At 35.2% G+C, this 17,905-nt stretch overlaps 2 protein-coding genes across 2 annotated transcripts; one reads left to right on the forward strand and one right to left on the reverse strand.

The window, feature by feature from the left end:
- Positions 1–584: 584 nt before the first annotated feature.
- Positions 585–5,090, forward strand: LOC128983129 (28S ribosomal protein S18c, mitochondrial). The gene is made up of 4 exons (XM_054402301.1): positions 585–746; positions 2,379–2,488; positions 3,446–3,653; positions 4,941–5,090. Exons 1-4 carry the CDS (start codon positions 704–706, stop codon positions 5,030–5,032), a joined length of 453 nt encoding a protein of 150 aa, XP_054258276.1. The 5' UTR covers positions 585–703; the 3' UTR covers positions 5,033–5,090.
- Positions 5,091–6,889: 1,799 nt separating this feature from the next.
- LOC128983130 (ras-related protein Rab-28-like) lies at positions 6,890–13,768 on the reverse strand. Its single transcript, XM_054402302.1, has 5 exons — positions 13,303–13,768; positions 12,143–12,328; positions 11,182–11,305; positions 8,196–8,302; positions 6,890–7,254 (listed from the first exon to the last, which is right to left on the reverse strand). Exons 1-5 carry the CDS (start codon positions 13,366–13,368, stop codon positions 7,084–7,086), a joined length of 654 nt encoding a protein of 217 aa, XP_054258277.1. The 5' UTR covers positions 13,369–13,768; the 3' UTR covers positions 6,890–7,083.
- Between the last annotated feature and the right edge of the window lie 4,137 nt (positions 13,769–17,905).

Here is a 17,905-nt window from a genome sequence, read left to right on the forward strand (position 1 = left end):
AGCTATTGTCATCATCTATGCTATTGTTTATAATGCAAACGGTATATTTGATTTAAATCCCATTAAAAAAAACTGAAATAACAATGAGCGAACTGTAAAAACACACGCCCATAGCGGCATTGAACGAAACTAAACTTATCGTTAAAATGAAATTGCCTTACTGATCCATAAGCATAAGGATGACTATTCTGCTTAAAGGCTCATTTTACTAGCCTTCTCCGAGCTTTGTTTCGAAGACAAAATATGTTTTTCTCAATTATATTAAAATAAATGGTATACATCTAACTTTAAGAGATGAAACTTGAACTTTAAATACTTAAGCAATCAATTCAACCTGCAAAATCATCTATCCACACTAACTTAAAGCCAACTTAACTTCAGTAACTCAGCTTATTTTAAAAATCATTACCTAAGTAAGTTTAACAATCAAGAAAGCCTGGGAAAAATATCACGATGACATATTACGAACAGTCGTAATATATGTTGAAATAGTGTGGCTACATGGTAGTATAATAAAGCTAGCTTTTTATAAGCTAACAAGAATGGGAATTGAAGAAGAAGAAAAAGAAAAGTTAAGTGTCTAACCTCAAAGTTAATTAAAGCTGTTATGAAAATATTCTGTTTATCAACATAAACATTTTATTAATTAATTGTTCTCACAGAACTGTACACTGTAAATATATTCTATTTTTATCTGAGCAACATGTCATTATTGAACAGAATATCATCGTTGAGCCGCGTTTTTGGTAAGTTGCCTAATAATTTATATTCCAAAACATAGCGTTAGGCCTAGGCCTTCCCTTTTATAAAAAAAAAAACGTAAAACCGACCATAACATTAACATATTTAGTTTTAGAGAGGTATGAATGTTAAAACGTGCGAGTGTAATTTCTAATGGCAAAATTGAAAGGTTAAAATAGCCAATAGGCAATTAAGTTATTCCGTATGTCAGGTAAGTTAGGCCACAGAGAAGTAAGATACAGAGGATTTATTCAATGGTATACTAAAGTGGTGTCTAGAGCAAATTATATAGGCTGGGCTAGGTCGTCCGTTTTCAATATTGTATAGGAAATAAATCGATTATATGGTGCATGGAATTGCGTTTAGGTCTAGTGGTTTTGTTTGTTTTGCATCGCATGCAAGCAGAGGTTTGGCGTTCCCTCTCCACAGTCCACATAAGTTAAGCCACCGTACCTTTCTAGCCACTAGAACTTGGGTTAGACTCGCCAAGACCACCATTCCAACCACTTAGGTAATGAACCTCAAATTTGAAAGTTTTTTGGACACTTAACTTAGTACTCCTTCTATTAAAAACTGATTCTACCTATAACCTATATTTTGGAAACCCAACTAACTTAAATAGTTTCCAACCATAAAAATATCCATCTTTATCCTAATTCATTGTATTTCGCAATTGTTAAAACTCACAGTAGCCTAAGTTATAACACTGAGTAAGTTACCGTGAGAGTTACTAATTGAATAAGTTCGTCGTTTTAACCTATTCTTGACTGTACTGTACAGTCAAGAACAGGTTAAAACAACAGTGAACTTATTCATTGCAACACAGTTGCCAATGAACTGACACACCATATATGATATATATATTATATATTACACAAGGCATGTTTTTTAAGTAAGTACCGTTTTTAAATTTCTCCGTTCCAGCACCGTGATTGGCATTTTTGACATTGTGATAAGTATGTGCATCTGTTGGCAAGCCTGCGCCAGAAATTCGGCAACAATCGGACGTGTTTACATCCGGTTTCGAGCATTCAAAATGGTGTCGCCAATTGATAATTTATGCCGACTGTGAAGTGCACGTTGTAATTAGATTTTTAAGTGCTAAAGGTATGAAAGCCATTGAAATTCATTGACAGATTATTAGTGAAGTGTTTGGTGAGAACATTGTGAGTGGAATGGTACGCAAGCGGGTAAGGGTATTTTAAGACGGACCCACCAACGTTCATGATGTAACTGACGGACGCACTGGGCGGCCGCTGGCCACTGATGAATTGGTGCATTGTTCATCATGAACGGTGGTGTGGCCATTGGCCATTTCAATGGCTTTCACACCTTTAGCATTTAAAAATCTAATTAAAGAGTGCACTTCACAGTCAGTGGCAGTCTCAATTGGTGGCATCATTATGAATGCTCGAAACCGGATGTAAACACAGCTGATTGTTGCCGAATTTCCGGCGCAGGTTTGCCAATGGATTCACATACACAGCACAAATGTCAAAAATGCCAATCGCAGCACTGGAACGGAGAAATTTAAAAACATTACTTACTAAAAAAAAAACATGCCTCGTACATTTAAATCATTTTTATTCAATACATGGCCACAAAGTCCATTTATTTAATAATCAATCTATTCACAGGTACTAGCCTCCAGTTAAAACCTCTGCCAAGGATTATCTCCCTTGCAAGCTGCTCAACTTCAAGCTGTACTGGCAACCACAATCATTCAGAAGACAGTAATAATGATGCGGTAGGTAGTAATTTTGAATTATTGTCTGATCAAAGATCATGCATGTCATATTAAACTTGTCTCCTCAAAACAAACGTAGTTGGTAATTCATTATTACAAAAATTATGATGCACTTAAGGCGAGTGAACCAGTGAATGACATATTTTGTGTAAATAAAACATCATATAAAGCTATTTGTTTTGCCTAGTCCATCACATTTAGTCTTAGGAGTAATTTTTAAGCTGGATAGGAATCCACCCTGTTACAGGTGCCAATCGTCCTTTTGTAACACCAATTTAAAGTATTCCAACCACATTATCTTCGAGCTTTGTAGCAATCTAAAGCGCTGTCTTTCCGGTTTAGAGAAAGCACTTTAAATTGAGGGCTCAAATTTTGTCTCGGTGATCTATTTTGATTTGCTACAAAATTGTTCCCCTTTTATTGTAGGTACTTGCACAGTTATACAGTTTTGGAATAAAATTAACATATGGTAATTGAATTGAGTCACTGTCATAGTAGGCCTATACTGATTTAAACTACTGATTTATGTCAGATGCGACAATCTATCAAAGCCCAACTCAATGGACAACTTATACTAATGAAGACTGTAGCATATTTTATGTCACACTAACTATTACTGTAACTAAGTTGGGTTTTCCTAGGCGCAGAAGCAGAACGTAGAGAGCGGAGTGCAAAGAAACAATTTTCCACCCCTCCAATAGTTATCCGCTCCGCTTCTTGAAAAACGGTATTAAATTAATGACCTAAGATAAAGAGAAGAGTGGACAAAGATCCAGCTCAAGGAAGAAAATAGTTATTTTGACTGTATCACTCTCTGTTATTGGCTCAACTAAGTTGTCTTAAAATTTGCTACACTTCGTTTATACAGATAGGATGTCTACTTCAGTACTAAAAATAAATGCCTATAACTCCCGTACTTTCAAAGTTGTCTTGTAAAACAATGTATTTATGTTACAGCCTGTTGATATAGAAAATCCTTTTCGAAAAGAAAAAAGGCTATGCATTCTGTGTAAAATGAACATATCACCAGATTATAAAAATGTAAAGTTACTGTCGCAGTTTGTATCAATGTACACTGGCAAGATTTATGGACGCCACATAACAGGGTTGTGTACAAAACGTCAACAGCAAGTCGAAAATGAAATCATCAAAGCACAAAATGCAGGTAAACTTTTGCCCATGGGATATACTTACGCTCCTTTTACACTGTACGGTTTTGACCTTACGGTAACTGTTTTAGTAGTATAAAGCACGATAGCTTTCACACTACACGGTTAAGGCGACAGCAGTTTAAGGTGGTTAAGGTACGGTTTTTAACCTGATGGCGGAATAGTCATTTGTGCAACTAGTGAGAAAAGTGAGCTATTGACTCACTCGAGAGAAATCCTTACTCACGAGCCGTAGGCGAGTGAGGAATGGTTTCTCGAGTGAGGCAATTGTACTTTGAACTCGAGTTGCACATTATACTTTTCCTACAGTTACCATAAAACAAATAAATTTGTGAAGAAACATAACCTATTTTTACACAGAAGTGAACTTTTAATAAAACATTTAATGTGAAGAGACAAATACAACAGTACAACAGCTGACCAGCTGATTTACAGCCAGTGCTGCCAACGCATTTAGCGCGCATATGACGTTGCCTGCGTGTTACGCGCTCACTATTTCGTGCCTTCACGTTGCAAATCTGGAGTGAGACAAAGTAATTAGAGTGAGACAATGTTAACATTGTCTCACTGATGAGCGAATTGGCCACTTTGCTTTCTCAAATCAGTGAGAGTTAACATGTACATTGTTAGGTAACTGTAGGAAAACCATATAGTGTGAAAGGAGCGTTACTTTGGCTTATGATTTCATCCTGAAATAGATGCTAACAATGGTTTTTCTGACATCTTTGAACTGTGATGTTTGATCATCAACAGTGAATTTACATTGTTGAGTTATAATGTTGATGTACATTAAAAGTCTGATAGTTGGAGACTTTGTGGACCAAGGGGAAGTCGAACTATTGAAATGTTGAGGAAGTAATATTGAACAATAACTCATAGGGAGTATTTAAAACATGGGATAAAGCAAACAAATTTAATGAATTGTATAAAACTTGACAAAAATGAACAAGCTTATCAACATACATCTCTGGATAAATCTGTCTAACCATAAGTAAATAGTGTAATACCATTGACTTAATGATTTAGTTTGAGGCACTACAGACTCTGAATCAAAGGCAGCATGTCATGCATTTGCGTCTTGGTGCCACCACTACTTAGTCTTGTGTTGCTTAGTCTATGGTCTTATCTTATCAGTTCACTTCATCCTTATACTGTATACCACCTCGTCCCTTGCTTGGCTTGATACGTTCCACCAAGCACAGATGGGCAAATGCAAGATTTAAACAGGTTGCTAACCTTTTAAACAACAAATATAATATAGGTAATTAAATTTTGTGTTTTAGGCCTGATGCCATACTATTTGAAAGACCCAGCCTTCATGCAAGATCCCCAATTGTTCAACCCTGAAAATCCATTCAGAAATCACCCTTACTAAACATAATTGTTTGTGTCAGTATCTTGTAAGTAGTCTCAAATAAATCTTTCTTTTTCAACTCTTTTTTTCTTATCCACTTGATTCGTAAATCGTTAAGAAAAATAATACAAAATTAAAATTGTTTTATTTAATTGTATTTTTTATGATTTTTTTAAATGATGTATTTTGGAACAGAAGTGCTTAATCAGTGCTATATCTTTTTCATATTTATGTGAGTCATAGAAAATAATATACCTAGGTATAAAAGCCAAACCCATGGAATTAACTTTATTCAGTTGTCTCTAAACACAATTTACTATTTGCATGTTTTGTAGGCCTACTCAAAGAACTGTAGCCTATGCCATTTTAGCAAATTACCCTATTTTTATAAAATTTATGAATCATATTGTAGCTTATGGATTTAGTGAGTTTTGATTTTTAATATGACCTAATTGCTGCCCATACTGTCAAAACCAAAGCAGAGATCATGTTTGGCCTATTTGTATAGATATACAGTAGAACCTTGATAAGAAGACTCTCATGGGGATTGTAAAATAAGACTTGTTATCAAGGTTGACTTCTTATCGAGGTTTGTAATAACATGTAATTAGGGGTAAAATAATTTTAAGGGGATTTGAAAATGACACTTGTTATCGAGGGTCTTCTTATCAAGGTTTCACTGTAATAGGGTCCAAAAATAAAATGAGACCTTAGATTTTGTTCATTTAATGTTGTCACAGTCAATAAAATATTACAGGGACAAAGGAATAAAATTACGTAGGATTTAGATTAATTTAAGTTACACAATCAAAATTCTAGTGCATCAGGTTAAGAGTCGGCAGGAGTCAATAGTTTTGCATTGCTGTTGACCGTCAGATGCTAAGGCTGACAATGCTTTTAAACAATGGTTGTCCTAGAACCGATCGGGAAAAACATGAGTTCACATTGAAGCATATTTCATGCACAGTTTAAGCTTGATTACCAAGCAGAAAATGTTATTTGATTCTTCAATATATTTTCCGTGTGAATTTCTTTTCGGATTTTTAAAACTTTTGTTTTAGAGGTTAAAAAAACCATAGTTTAAGTCAAGATATTTATGTAGTTTGACAAAAAAATAACAATTATTGTGGTTGGCAAATCACATTGACGTTTTCAATAGCTTTAAAATGAGATATTTTGCAACTTTTTATCTTAATAAACAATGCCGTAATAGGCTTCAACCATTAACATTGCCGTTATGTGCAGAAAATCTAAGATGGTTGAGTGGTCTTGCCGACTCTTAATTTACTACCACAAATACTTGAACAGTTCTGTTCAAGTATTCGTGTTTATTACTGAAACGAAAAACTGAGGTTCTTCCAAATCGAACCAATCTAATATATAAAATTCTCGTGTCACAGTGTTTGTCTGCAAACTCCTCCGGAACGACTTCACCGATCGTTATGAAATTTGGTGTGTAAATTCTGTAGGTATGCGAATCGGACGTAAACTATTTCCTGTTTCGAAATTCTTAAAAGGGCTCCGCCCCAGTGGCTCTGGAGTTTCCCATGTTAACCTTATGAGAAATGGAATTAATGAATCTTAACAGCTGTTTCAATTAAACAAGTTGGTTCTGTTCTATGATGTTCAATAGCATTAAAGTTACAAGGATTACCAACAGGGTGCAGCACTATTATTTCTTTTACATTTATGACAACAGCTAATTTGCAACCAAAAGGTGAGTGAGCGTAGCGAACGAGCTTCAAACTGGAGGCGAGTAAGCGTAGCGAACGAGCTAACCTGGAGGCGAGTTAGCGTAGCGAACGAGCTCCAACCAGGACGTGATTGAGCGATGCGAACGAGATCATCTTGAAAATTAAACGTAACGGTACTTTCTTTCCATCGGTCTGTCTTAGGGGAAACCTATAACTTAGGCGATACGAAGTTCGCCGGGTCAGCTAGTTTTGTTATAAAATTAACCAGACAACATAAAATAAATAGTGATCACAGACTCTAACCTCCAATTTATCGATTCATTTGGATTTAAGATGAATTGAATGTTTAACACTAATCATCTTTATAAACCATAGTAGTTACTGAATGACACATATAGTAGAGTTGGTGGTAGGCAGCCCAGCATACGCTTGATTGTGATTGGCTGCTACAATCTCAGCCTTCACCACGCCTTGTTGTTCCTCTTGCTCTGCCTTAGACAGTCGCACGCCCAGCAGCTCTGCCAGGATACGTTGAAATGCCAACATCACCTGCGCAGAAACCAATGCACATTTTTACTCCAAACCTTAAGTATTGTAAGTTGCAATTTTCATTCAATAAAAGTGTATGCTCTTGTTTTTTGTAGTGGCAACTGCAACTACAACACTTGCGGACAAAATGGATGCAGAAAAAGTAAAGCTCTATACAAAATGCTGTTTTTATTTTTGCATAAGTGAGCATTGTTCGTGCCATAATATTTTATGACATACTCGTTACTTAATATCTTGATAATTCTATCGTCTTATGTTAATTAGTTTCTTAAGAGTTTATTCCAAACGGTGTAGACTGGAAAGTTAGGTTTTAAGAAAATAGGTTTCTTAACGGTTTGTATTCAGATCTTTTATTGCTCGATGACGATAAAGTATGGTGGTGTTTAAGCAAGACATTGATTTTATGGGCTTGTTTACACGTTCGCTGCGGCGGTGCGAAGGCCGGTGGCAAGAGTAGCCAATGTGATGCGTAGATAAGTGCGCAAAAATATTTAGATTTAGTTTCATCCAATAGGAGAGGCATGTACTACGTAGTTTTACAAGAACCCAACAGATAGCATCACTAAACAGCAGGCTCTCAGTATTGCCATATGGAAGGAAAAAGCAGGAACGAAATATCCGGATACACCATCAAAAATATCACAAAAAGGTGTCGAGCACAATTTTGAGGTTAGGTTCCTTCCACAATGCTTCAAAGCAGAAATTATTATTATTATTCCCATTCCATTTCACTAAATCGAAGCAAAAACCCCCAAACTACACTTAATTTGGAACAATCCCTTCCTTAGATCAAATAGTCATATATGAAAACAAGTTACAGTATACTAGATTGAAGTATAAAACTGGCACCCGCGCTAGAGGTGCCGATATGGCAGGACGAGAATTCCCGCCCCTTGCACTCAACGTGTTAAGATGTATCATGCAGTAGCACCACAACTCACATTTTCACCAGTGCGGGCAGAGACAGTGTGTGTTGACTGAATTCCATGTTCATTGACAAACTTCATCTGCTTGTCAAGACTTACTGCTCTCTGGTGCTCCATATCACCTGGAATGCAAAGTTTACAAATTCATAAAACTTAATGGCAGAGACATGTATGTTTGGTATTCAATTCACAAATATGCTGGAGTAACTTTGGTAAATTTGTCACACACTACTAACCATTAACAGAGCTGTAGATCTCTGCCATCGTCCACTACTACATATAACACACAATCTACTGCCTTACACATCTCAACTAATCAACAGACTTTACTGTTAACAACCAGCATGTTTATGGAATACCAGTCTCAATAATTCTCTTTTAATCTTGCTTATATTTGACAGCAGGAGGTGATAAAAGATAGTTGGGCACAGGTCATAACTACTACTAAGAGTATAAATACTGAAGCAAATTTAGCTCATAATTATTGTAACATCCTTTGAAGTCATGTTAAACTAATATAAGTTTCTTGGTGGCTGCCGCCATATCCTCTTCTATGATTCATCATATAATTTTAATTTTACACTAAATACAGAACACATGTTGATAATACATTTAACACAAAAAAGGTACTGTACCGTACATTAATTAAATGTGCGTCACGGTGCGTGCAAACGTTGGTCAGGCCAGTGGTATTGCCGTAACATATAATACGGTATTGATTTATTAGATCACTAGCAGAGTACCCGTCCTTCGTACGGGGTTGGCATATAGGTATAAAAGGTTTATTGCAGTTATGCTCATAAGCTTTCTGTTTGCAATGGGGAAGGACACAGTTTGATAACATTTTCTTCTTTAAATTTAAGGTATACTATAGTATTACCGTACACATCTACCATAGCCATAATGCTCTAATACTAAAAATAAATTATTACAAATTTGCAAAATATCACAAATTGTTCATGACATTAAAATCATAAACATAACTGTAATCAATCCTTCTTTGACAGTTCTCATTGCGTATCACATTTTTTAGTTTCTGCTTAGTTCAAATTATATTAGCTGTTTTCATAAATGCAAAAAAATAGTGCTGCACCCTGTGGGTAAATTTTATAACTTTTTAATGCTTTTGCATCATGGTGGAAGGAAAATACATAGGTGTGCTATTCCCGTCATGTTCTGACGTCACTCGGATTGCAGACAAAAGATCACCTGATTGTAACTGTCAAATTAGTATATGTATTTGTTTTGATTTGGTTGTTATTGTTTTTATAATGTATGTTTAAAAAAAAAAACAATAACAATCAAATCAAAACAAATACATACTAATTTGACAGTTACAATCAGATGATCTTTTGTTTGCAATCCGAGTGACGTCAGAATATGACGGGAATAGCACACCTATGTATTTTCCTTCCACAATGCTTTTGCATATCATGGAACAAACTTTTTATTTGAAACAGCTGACAAAATTATTTTATTCCCTTTAAATATGAATACTCATTAGGTTAACATAGAGAACTACAGAGCCACTAGGATAAAAAAGCCAAAAGGATTTTTGAGATAAGAATATGGCTATATGTTAATCGGGAATGTAAGTTATCATTATACCAAATTTCAGCCCAATCCGTCCAGTAGTTAATGTGTGATTGAACTTCAAACAAACACACAAACTTTCACATTTATAATATTAGTAAGATTATTATAAATAAATATCCAGCAGTAGGACTAATGAATACTGATTTGCTCTTGAGTTTAGTTTAAAAAAATGCGTATTGGATATAAAACTAAGTAACAAAATTCTGGAAGAAATGCATTGACCTAAAAATACAGATGTATTAGTTAAGAGAGTAACCCCTTTGGACTCGCAAAGATAGTGACAGAAGGGTATGAAACTTTCTCTACAATAATCATCACGATTTGATTTAACATGCTTTATTATAGATTTATCATCCTTATGGATCGGCTGAAGACAATTTTAATTTTATTTTTGCATATATTATGTAAATGGGTGTCTTGTTGTTTACTATGACCACATTAATTTAAGCAAGGTAGGGGCGAGTGTTTTCCCTCTGAAACCGTAAAACGTTCTGCACAGGTCACATCACCTTGTTTAAGCTAAAATAGTTTTTAAAGTTCCCATAGAAACGAAATATTGAAATAATTTGCAGCTAAACATTTTAAATTTTAGTCTGAACATAAATTTATATTTGTTAACCGAAGATGGATGAAAATAGACAACAAAAGAGTAACTTTACGTTGACAGACAACATAGAGTGCAGAAAACCAAATGTTACTAAGAAAAGGAAGAATCCTTATATAAACTTCACACAGGACTTTCTGGCAAACTTCTCTGGTGACAATGTATCTCAGCAGGCTAAGATCTGTGAAGCAGGTGAGAGATGGAGACAGATGACTGTGGAAGAGAAACAGCCATTCATTGAACTGGCTGAGAAGGCAAGGAGGAAAAGAAGACGATTCATTTAGTACCTATTTAATATTAATTTATAACTTCTATGTTTCTGTTATATATTCTCAAATTTGATTGTCAATATACCTATCTTAGAAAATCTGGGCTGGCATTATCAATTTAAGGGAAATAATGATTGACTATTTAGTATTTTCCAATCTTAAGAATGGTTCAGAGTAGGTCCAAAAATTAAGGAGAAGAAAATTAAATGTGCGATTTTTATTGAAGCATGGAAATTTGCTCATTGCATAATAAGTTCTACACTAACTGTCTGCTTAAGTTCCATAACAGTTTTAAATCCCACAATGTTCTAAAATTATTCCTGGCTTTTGAGTAGATTGACATGCTTTGCAAGAATTTCATAATAGATATCCCTACAATAGTATGTCACCTAAATAAACTAGAGGGAGGTTTTAATTCAACTGGATTGTCTACTAGTACTACTTGATGAACAGACCTCATATTTTTATAGTGTGATGTAGCTAAGATTGATTGTGCTTGCATGCAGACTATATAGGCCTAACTCAAACAAACATTTATTGGCGATGAGAGCCAGAAGAGGAGGTTTTCCAAATATACATCTGGACGCTGCTTTCCACCAGTCAGTGAGACGGGTGAAGCTTGTCGCGTTGGTGATGTCAAACACCAACAAGATAACCTGAAATGACAACAACACGATTAACCAATGACAAAATACTAGTGATGATCTTAAAGTAATACTGATGCAATTCTTAAAGAACTTACTTGTCCAGTCAAATCATCCGAGCCGTCCACTTTTCATCTTAGGAGGATTCTCCCAGGGTTTATGCTGTCCACAAACTAACTGCCTTCGAATTTCAGTTAAATTGATATCAGAAAACTATATCTATGGCTCTTTTACTTGATACGCACTGTGTGTGATAGTTATCAATCAGATTAAGGGACGAGTGTAACAATGTTTTTGAACCAAAGGGTCTTGTACATATTACTAGTGGGTATGTTGCCTTGTGTATTATTTATAGGCATTGCTAATATTGTACAAGTTGGTACAGCTCGTTACATCTAAGCTGGCACTCGGCCGATCGCTACTAGTACGTACCTATTTCGAAAACATTATATGTCCCGTCGTGCGGGTTGCATCAACTGTCCTTGCGACCCATATGAAGGGGCTCAAGTACATAATACAAGGGGAGTCAACCCCGTTCCGAGGCAACAGAAATGTTTGCAGTCCGGTCTTTTCCCTACCTCCACCCTCCTCCTGCCTGCACTGCCCGCGCTAGGCCAAGTGCCAGCTTAGGTGTCACGAGCTGTACCAAATATTAGCATTAATTATTGAAGTGATTCTTATCTCTTAAAGTTCTCTATATAGTTCACAAGAATTTTCATTTCAAATTTATGTTCCAAACAAAAACGTAGGCCCTAGCAGTCTTAAGCGTTATAGTATAAAATGTAGCTTATCTAGGCCTATAAGTTTACTGCTATTTTAAAAATAACGGAACTACGTAAGACACCATACCTGACTTCCATGCAGATAGTTTTTAAACATTGATCCCTCTAGAGCTTGACCGCCCAAGTCCCACATTATAGCTCGCACAAGTCTGTTTCCTTGGATTGTGGTTCTTTTCAAAAAGAAATCCACTCCAGGAGTAGGATAGTATTGGCGACCAAATTCTTCATAGCAAAATCTTGTGACCAAAGAAGTCTGAAAGTCAATGATTGGTTTAGTCGATAATCTTATATACTAATAGGCAAACAGGTTTCTTGAAAATCTTTTTTCTCAGCTTGTGTGCATCACAGGGAAAATATATGCATACTGTTAGAAAGATATTTATCTGTAGATGTGCAGAATTCCTTTATAGATTAAAAGGCTTAAAAATATAAGTAAAAAATGAATTTAAAATTAAAAAAAAATTAACATATGTCTTAACTTATGGGTTGCCATGCTGGTGACAAAATATAAACGGAAATGAAAACAAATGGAAGAAATTCCGATCACATGTTTTATTTAAACAGTTTTAGGTGAAAGACCACAGGGCGATCTCTAGTGTGTTTTAATGCACAACACTGAAATTCCAGTTCCTCAAAATGTTTATCCTTGACAAAACAGTGACAGTTAAAAAACTACAAACTTAAACTTGTTGAACTGCCAGCACCGTGCTATTTTAATCAATAGATATCGTTATTGATGTACTACTCGACCTATGCTGTAATTTAAGATTTTCTGCTGACTCTTTGTGAACCCTCCTCAACAGTATGATGGAGAAAAATTATATTTGTTTCTTAAAGTAAACTTATGTAGGCTAACAGTAATTATGTGTTCAAAGCTGTGTTCGATTATCTGCAATAGTTAAGAAAAAACACCATTCCCTGACTTAGAACAATAAGGAATGACAGCCTAGCTCTATAAACATTTGTCATTTTAAATTGCCTCTTTTTGGTGTTAACTTACCATACCTAAATAATGTTCGTGCTCTCAACAATATTTCCTTCCTGACATAAAATACTCGTACTTAGAACACAAGCCACATAAGTTACCGTTTTCTCTGCAGTGGCCTCTTTTTACTACAGGTTTGGGAAACACCTGAATGTGATATACCAATTCATTATGTGAATGTGTATTTATTTTATCAAAATGAAGATAAAATTCAAATCAGTCACAACTTAAATGAAATTTACCTTTCCAACTGAAGAATCGCCCAACATTACAAGTTTTACACATTTTTCTGGTAAGTCATCATCCATGCTTTTGAGGTGTTTTGTTTAAATCTGCTGAATAAATTCTGCTAACACTTTTTTACAAGGAATCAAATATTTTAACTATGATTTCCTGAAATTGAAAACTGAAATCGCCATTTGAGGATGGAATTTTACAAATGCTAACCTTATTATAAGTTATGAGATGGTGTTATCTGTTTGAATATCATTGGCTACAGCTAATGGTTTTCATATTCTGTATGTTTCAAATACAGTATCTACAGTGATAACTAACGTATTAACACGTTGGGTGCTGATGACGGGAATTCCCGCAATTGCTTAACATTGAAATAAATGCAACTTTTATGTTCAAACATGTCGACAGCACAAATAGTGTTAAAAATTCCTTGTTGCTTGGTTAAATTTCATATTTAGGTAGATAGAGGTAGCCTACATTCTTACCCATTCCTCATACATGGGTTTAGCCCCTACAAGGACCTTAAATTATTAGCTACGTCATTTGTTTCTTAAATCTTACTTTGGAATGAAAATAATAAACAATCTCCAATTATTATGTATTTAATTTATTCTTGAATCAAACAAAGCTAACCAGTGAATCAGTGCTAACAAAATGAAAGAAACTACATACAGCCTAATTTGTTTGTTTATTGTTGTTATGCTTTTACGTTGCCATGGTTACCAATTAAATTAGTTGAACGAAGAACGTCGGGAATATAAATGTTTTAACATGGTTAGGCTTTTAGCTGAGACATTGATTAAATATTTATAATAAATTGAAAATAATACTGAGTATTATTAAACCATAATCAAATTATACTAAATAGAACATCATGATATTCTACGTTCATTAATTTATATTATTAGTTATCGAATTGCAGTAGACTTTATTAAGCTATAATATTTACGATCGGAGACCTATTCACCCCTCGGAATGGGCACACGGGAGGGACTAAGGCTAAAGGTGTAGTGACGTCATATCTCTGGTGGATAATTTCTTCTCTTTCTCTTGAGGCGACCATTGAGATATAGATTATAACTGGAGGATTATATAGTTATAGATTATATAATATTATTAGTATAGCTCAGTGGAGGCGACACGATTACCGTAACGAAACGATGTGTTTTCAGCGGCGTTTGTGGCATAGTTGGTAGCGTTTCGGTTTTGCAGGTCCTGGGTTCGAATCCCGCTGGCAGCACTAACTTTTTGTCGACAAATTTTTCATATCAGCAAGTTTGGTTGGTTAGGTTAGGTTATGGCAGTTTAATTTTATAATACTAAATTTTAAAATTAATTTTATAATTAATAAAAAATTATAAGTAATTATTAATTAGATTTTTATCTTATATAGTTTTTATATTATCAGCAAGTCTGGTTGGTTAGGTTATGTTATGACAGTTAAATTTTAAAAATTAAAAATTTATTTTATAATTTTAAAACAATATTTTATAATTAAAAAGTTAATTTTATAACTAAAAATTAAAAAAAAAAAAAAATTATTTCAACTTAGCAGTTCTAGCGGCGAACGCTGACACTACAAGATATGTTAGCCTTAGTCCCTCCCGTGTGCCCCACCACCCCTCGTGCTTTAAGGCAAAAAAGATAACCTGCTTCAATATTAACACCGTTAGGCATGCTATATTTAAGTAGACTTTCATCCCAACGCCCAGGGTCAATAATGACTTTTACTTTTTAAATACAGCAATCTGGTTAGTTTTCTGTTTAACGGATTTTGAAAGTGCTTAACTCTTCCATACAGCAGCTGGAACCCATGTGCAGGTTGTTGACGTGCTACAACACTTTTGTTAAGTATATCTCCATAGACGTATGATCAATGATGACACAAAAAGTCACGGCCACCTTTAACTCTATAGGCCGCGGCTTTTGAAGTGGCAACGTCGCAAGTAGGGTTGTATGCAACAGATGTTTTTTTTTTTAAGCAGCTAATAAATGGCATTTGTGTATTTACGAAAGCTTGGTTACTGTAGGACCAAGAAATTTATGTTCATAAATTGAAATTTAATGAATAAAATGCGAATTGATTAGGTGATGTCACCTGCCTGCCATACTATCTTATGGGACGTCTTGGCACTAAACATAACAACACTCGTGACGTTGCCAATTAATTCTACCAGGCCGCGGCCTGGAGTTAAAGATGAACGGGCAAAAAGTGCTTTGACTGTAGCAGCTGTCGGTGAGTCCACGGCCACCTTTAACTCCTAACTGTAACCAACGGAGCGGAGACCATGCATTTGGCTTGCTCTATATACAAGATAAGATCATACTCATCAGGCTACGTACTGTCATAGATAAAACATACTCCTGTACTGTATTATACTATAGTCCGTGAGGTTGGCGAAGGATTCTGAGGGACTAACCGACTAACGTCCCTTTCACCAACGCACGCGCACTCGCAAGCCCTACTTACCCCACGGCGGGTGACCCATGTGTGTGTGTGTAGGAGTGTCTCTGTGCGTGTGAGGGCTGTAATCCCTGAGTTCTTCGCCAACCTCATGTACTATAGTAGGCCTAAAGAATTCCAAGGGAATTTAAAGTTATTCTCATCAGGGCATGATAAATTAATTCATTCTTTTCCCCAAACAAGATGTGTTGAATGTGTTACCTGAGTGTCACAAATTTGTTTGAACTAAATTGAAAACAAATTACCAACATTTTGATTTCTTTCTTTCTTACTTAACAATTTAAACCATATAATTTGGGCCTCATAGGCTCTATTGTAGCTATCTAAGGGGCTCATGTTGCTTAGTAAGTGTTAATTAGGATGAGAGCGCAAAAAAGTCTTCCACAAGACGAAGATTATATTCTTCTCTACTGCTTTTATAAGACTGTGTTTCACAGTCCCATCCGATCCTACTGCCTTCCAAGATTTCGTGAGGTGGCGGTGACACATTGCGTAGCAGCTGGGTGGTGCCCACACTGCCATAGGCGAGCCACCTCGCTCAAGCTTGGAAGGCAGTTAAGGACCAGATGGTTTGCATAGTGATAGCTGTTTTAATATTATTTTGTCTAATCAGGTACACTATAATACACAATATTTGGATAAGTTACAAGGGTGAAATAAAGTATATAGGTAAATTAAATAATTACAAACATTCAATAGAATTTATTGTATGATAGTAGGAAGATTATAAAGCAAGACGCAATATATAATATAGAATTGTGCGGTAGCTTCAATTTCAACAAGTTGTGTAATAGATAAATATTAGACTCAAATACAAGATATTTACACTTGAAATACAATCAATATGATTTTATATAAAAAAAAGGTTAGTTTTGTTTAACGAAAGGCTCTAGGCCAGGATTTTAAATAGTAGAGAAAGGTTTATACACAAAAAATATTTTTCAACCCATCGATTATATATCTGATGAATAGATGTTCAGGATCTTTCAATTTTTTGATTCATTTTTTTCAATAAAATATTTTTGTTTAGTTTTGAAAAATAACCTGCAATAATAGAGGTTTGGAAGTAATTCACATCACAGCGTCAGCTGGCTTGTAATTACAAATATTTTAAAGGACTAAGTGCACCTGTTGCTCGAAATCGAGCAATTGCAAAGTATTACAGGCGTTATTTCAAAACAAACAACACTCATATTTTCTGAAAATTTAAAAGAGTAGGCTTAAACATAATGTAATCGATCATTCCACTCCAGTTATCAAAACTGAAAACGAATGCTCTTGTGTGTATCATGTGTTTGCTATGAACAGCTGTATGTAAAAATTATTTGTTTGTTTGAAAAAATAACTTTTCTTCATAAGAATTACATTGGGATTTTGATGGCCTGTGAGTGGGACAAAGGCCGAGGACATTTATTACAGGAAATAGTGAAAGGTTGCGTCTATACAAAAAATACTTAATTTTGACACATAGTTTGTAAAAATATATCCATTTTTTAACGGAGGAGTAGTGTTTCATAGAAATCGCCTTCACATATTATATAAAAGAACTAAATCTTACTAATATTATAAATCTGAAAGTTTGTGAGTTTGTGTGTATGTTTGTGTGTGTGTTTGTGTGTATGTTTGTGTGTGTGTTGCTCAATCACGCATAAACTACTAGACGGATTGGGCTGAAATTTGGCATGATGATAGCTCACATTCCCGATTAACATCAAAGCATATTCTTATCTCAAAAACCCTTTCGGGCTCCGCCCCAGTGGCTCTGTAGTTCCCCATGTTAATCTTATGATTTTTCATATTTAAAAGGAATTAATGAATCTTAACAGCTGTTTCAATTAAACAAGTTGGTTCTGTTCTATGATGTGCAATAGCATAAAAGTTACAAGGATTACCAACAGGGTGCAGCACTATTAATTTTTTTTTTAATTTATGACAACAGCTAATTTGCAACCAAAAGGTGAGTGAGCGTAGCGAACGAACTTCAACCTGGAGGTGAGTTAGCGTAGCGAACGAGCTAACCTGAAGGCAAGTGAGCGCAGCGAACGAGCTCCAACCTAAAGGTGAGTGAGCGTAGCGAACGAACTTCAACCAGGACGTGAATGAGCCATGCGAATACTTATGAAGTTAAACGGGGCGAAGCCCGC

Source organism: Macrosteles quadrilineatus, unplaced genomic scaffold (genome assembly GCF_028750875.1).
Source record: "Macrosteles quadrilineatus isolate MER2022 unplaced genomic scaffold, UCM_ALF_1.0 Scaffold_1__1_contigs__length_201487025, whole genome shotgun sequence".
NCBI lineage: Eukaryota > Metazoa > Arthropoda > Insecta > Hemiptera > Cicadellidae > Macrosteles > Macrosteles quadrilineatus.

Coding starts and splice junctions, on each gene's coding strand:
- LOC128983129 (XM_054402301.1), top strand. CDS start 704: ATGTCATTATTGAACAGAATATCATCGTTGAGCCGCGTTTTTG. Junction 747..2,378: donor ATCGTTGAGCCGCGTTTTTG/GTAAGTTGCCTA, acceptor ATCTATTCACAG/GTACTAGCCTCCAGTTAAAA. Junction 3,654..4,940: donor CATCAAAGCACAAAATGCAG/GTAAACTTTTGC, acceptor TTTGTGTTTTAG/GCCTGATGCCATACTATTTG.
- LOC128983130 (XM_054402302.1), bottom strand. CDS start 13,368: ATGGATGATGACTTACCAGAAAAATGTGTAAAACTTGTAATGTTGGGC. Junction 8,303..11,181: donor GGCTCTCATCGCCAATAAAT/GTTTGTTTGAGT, acceptor TTTGCATTCCAG/GTGATATGGAGCACCAGAGA. Junction 7,255..8,195: donor CTGCCCGCACTGGTGAAAAT/GTGAGTTGTGGT, acceptor GTTTCTGCGCAG/GTGATGTTGGCATTTCAACG.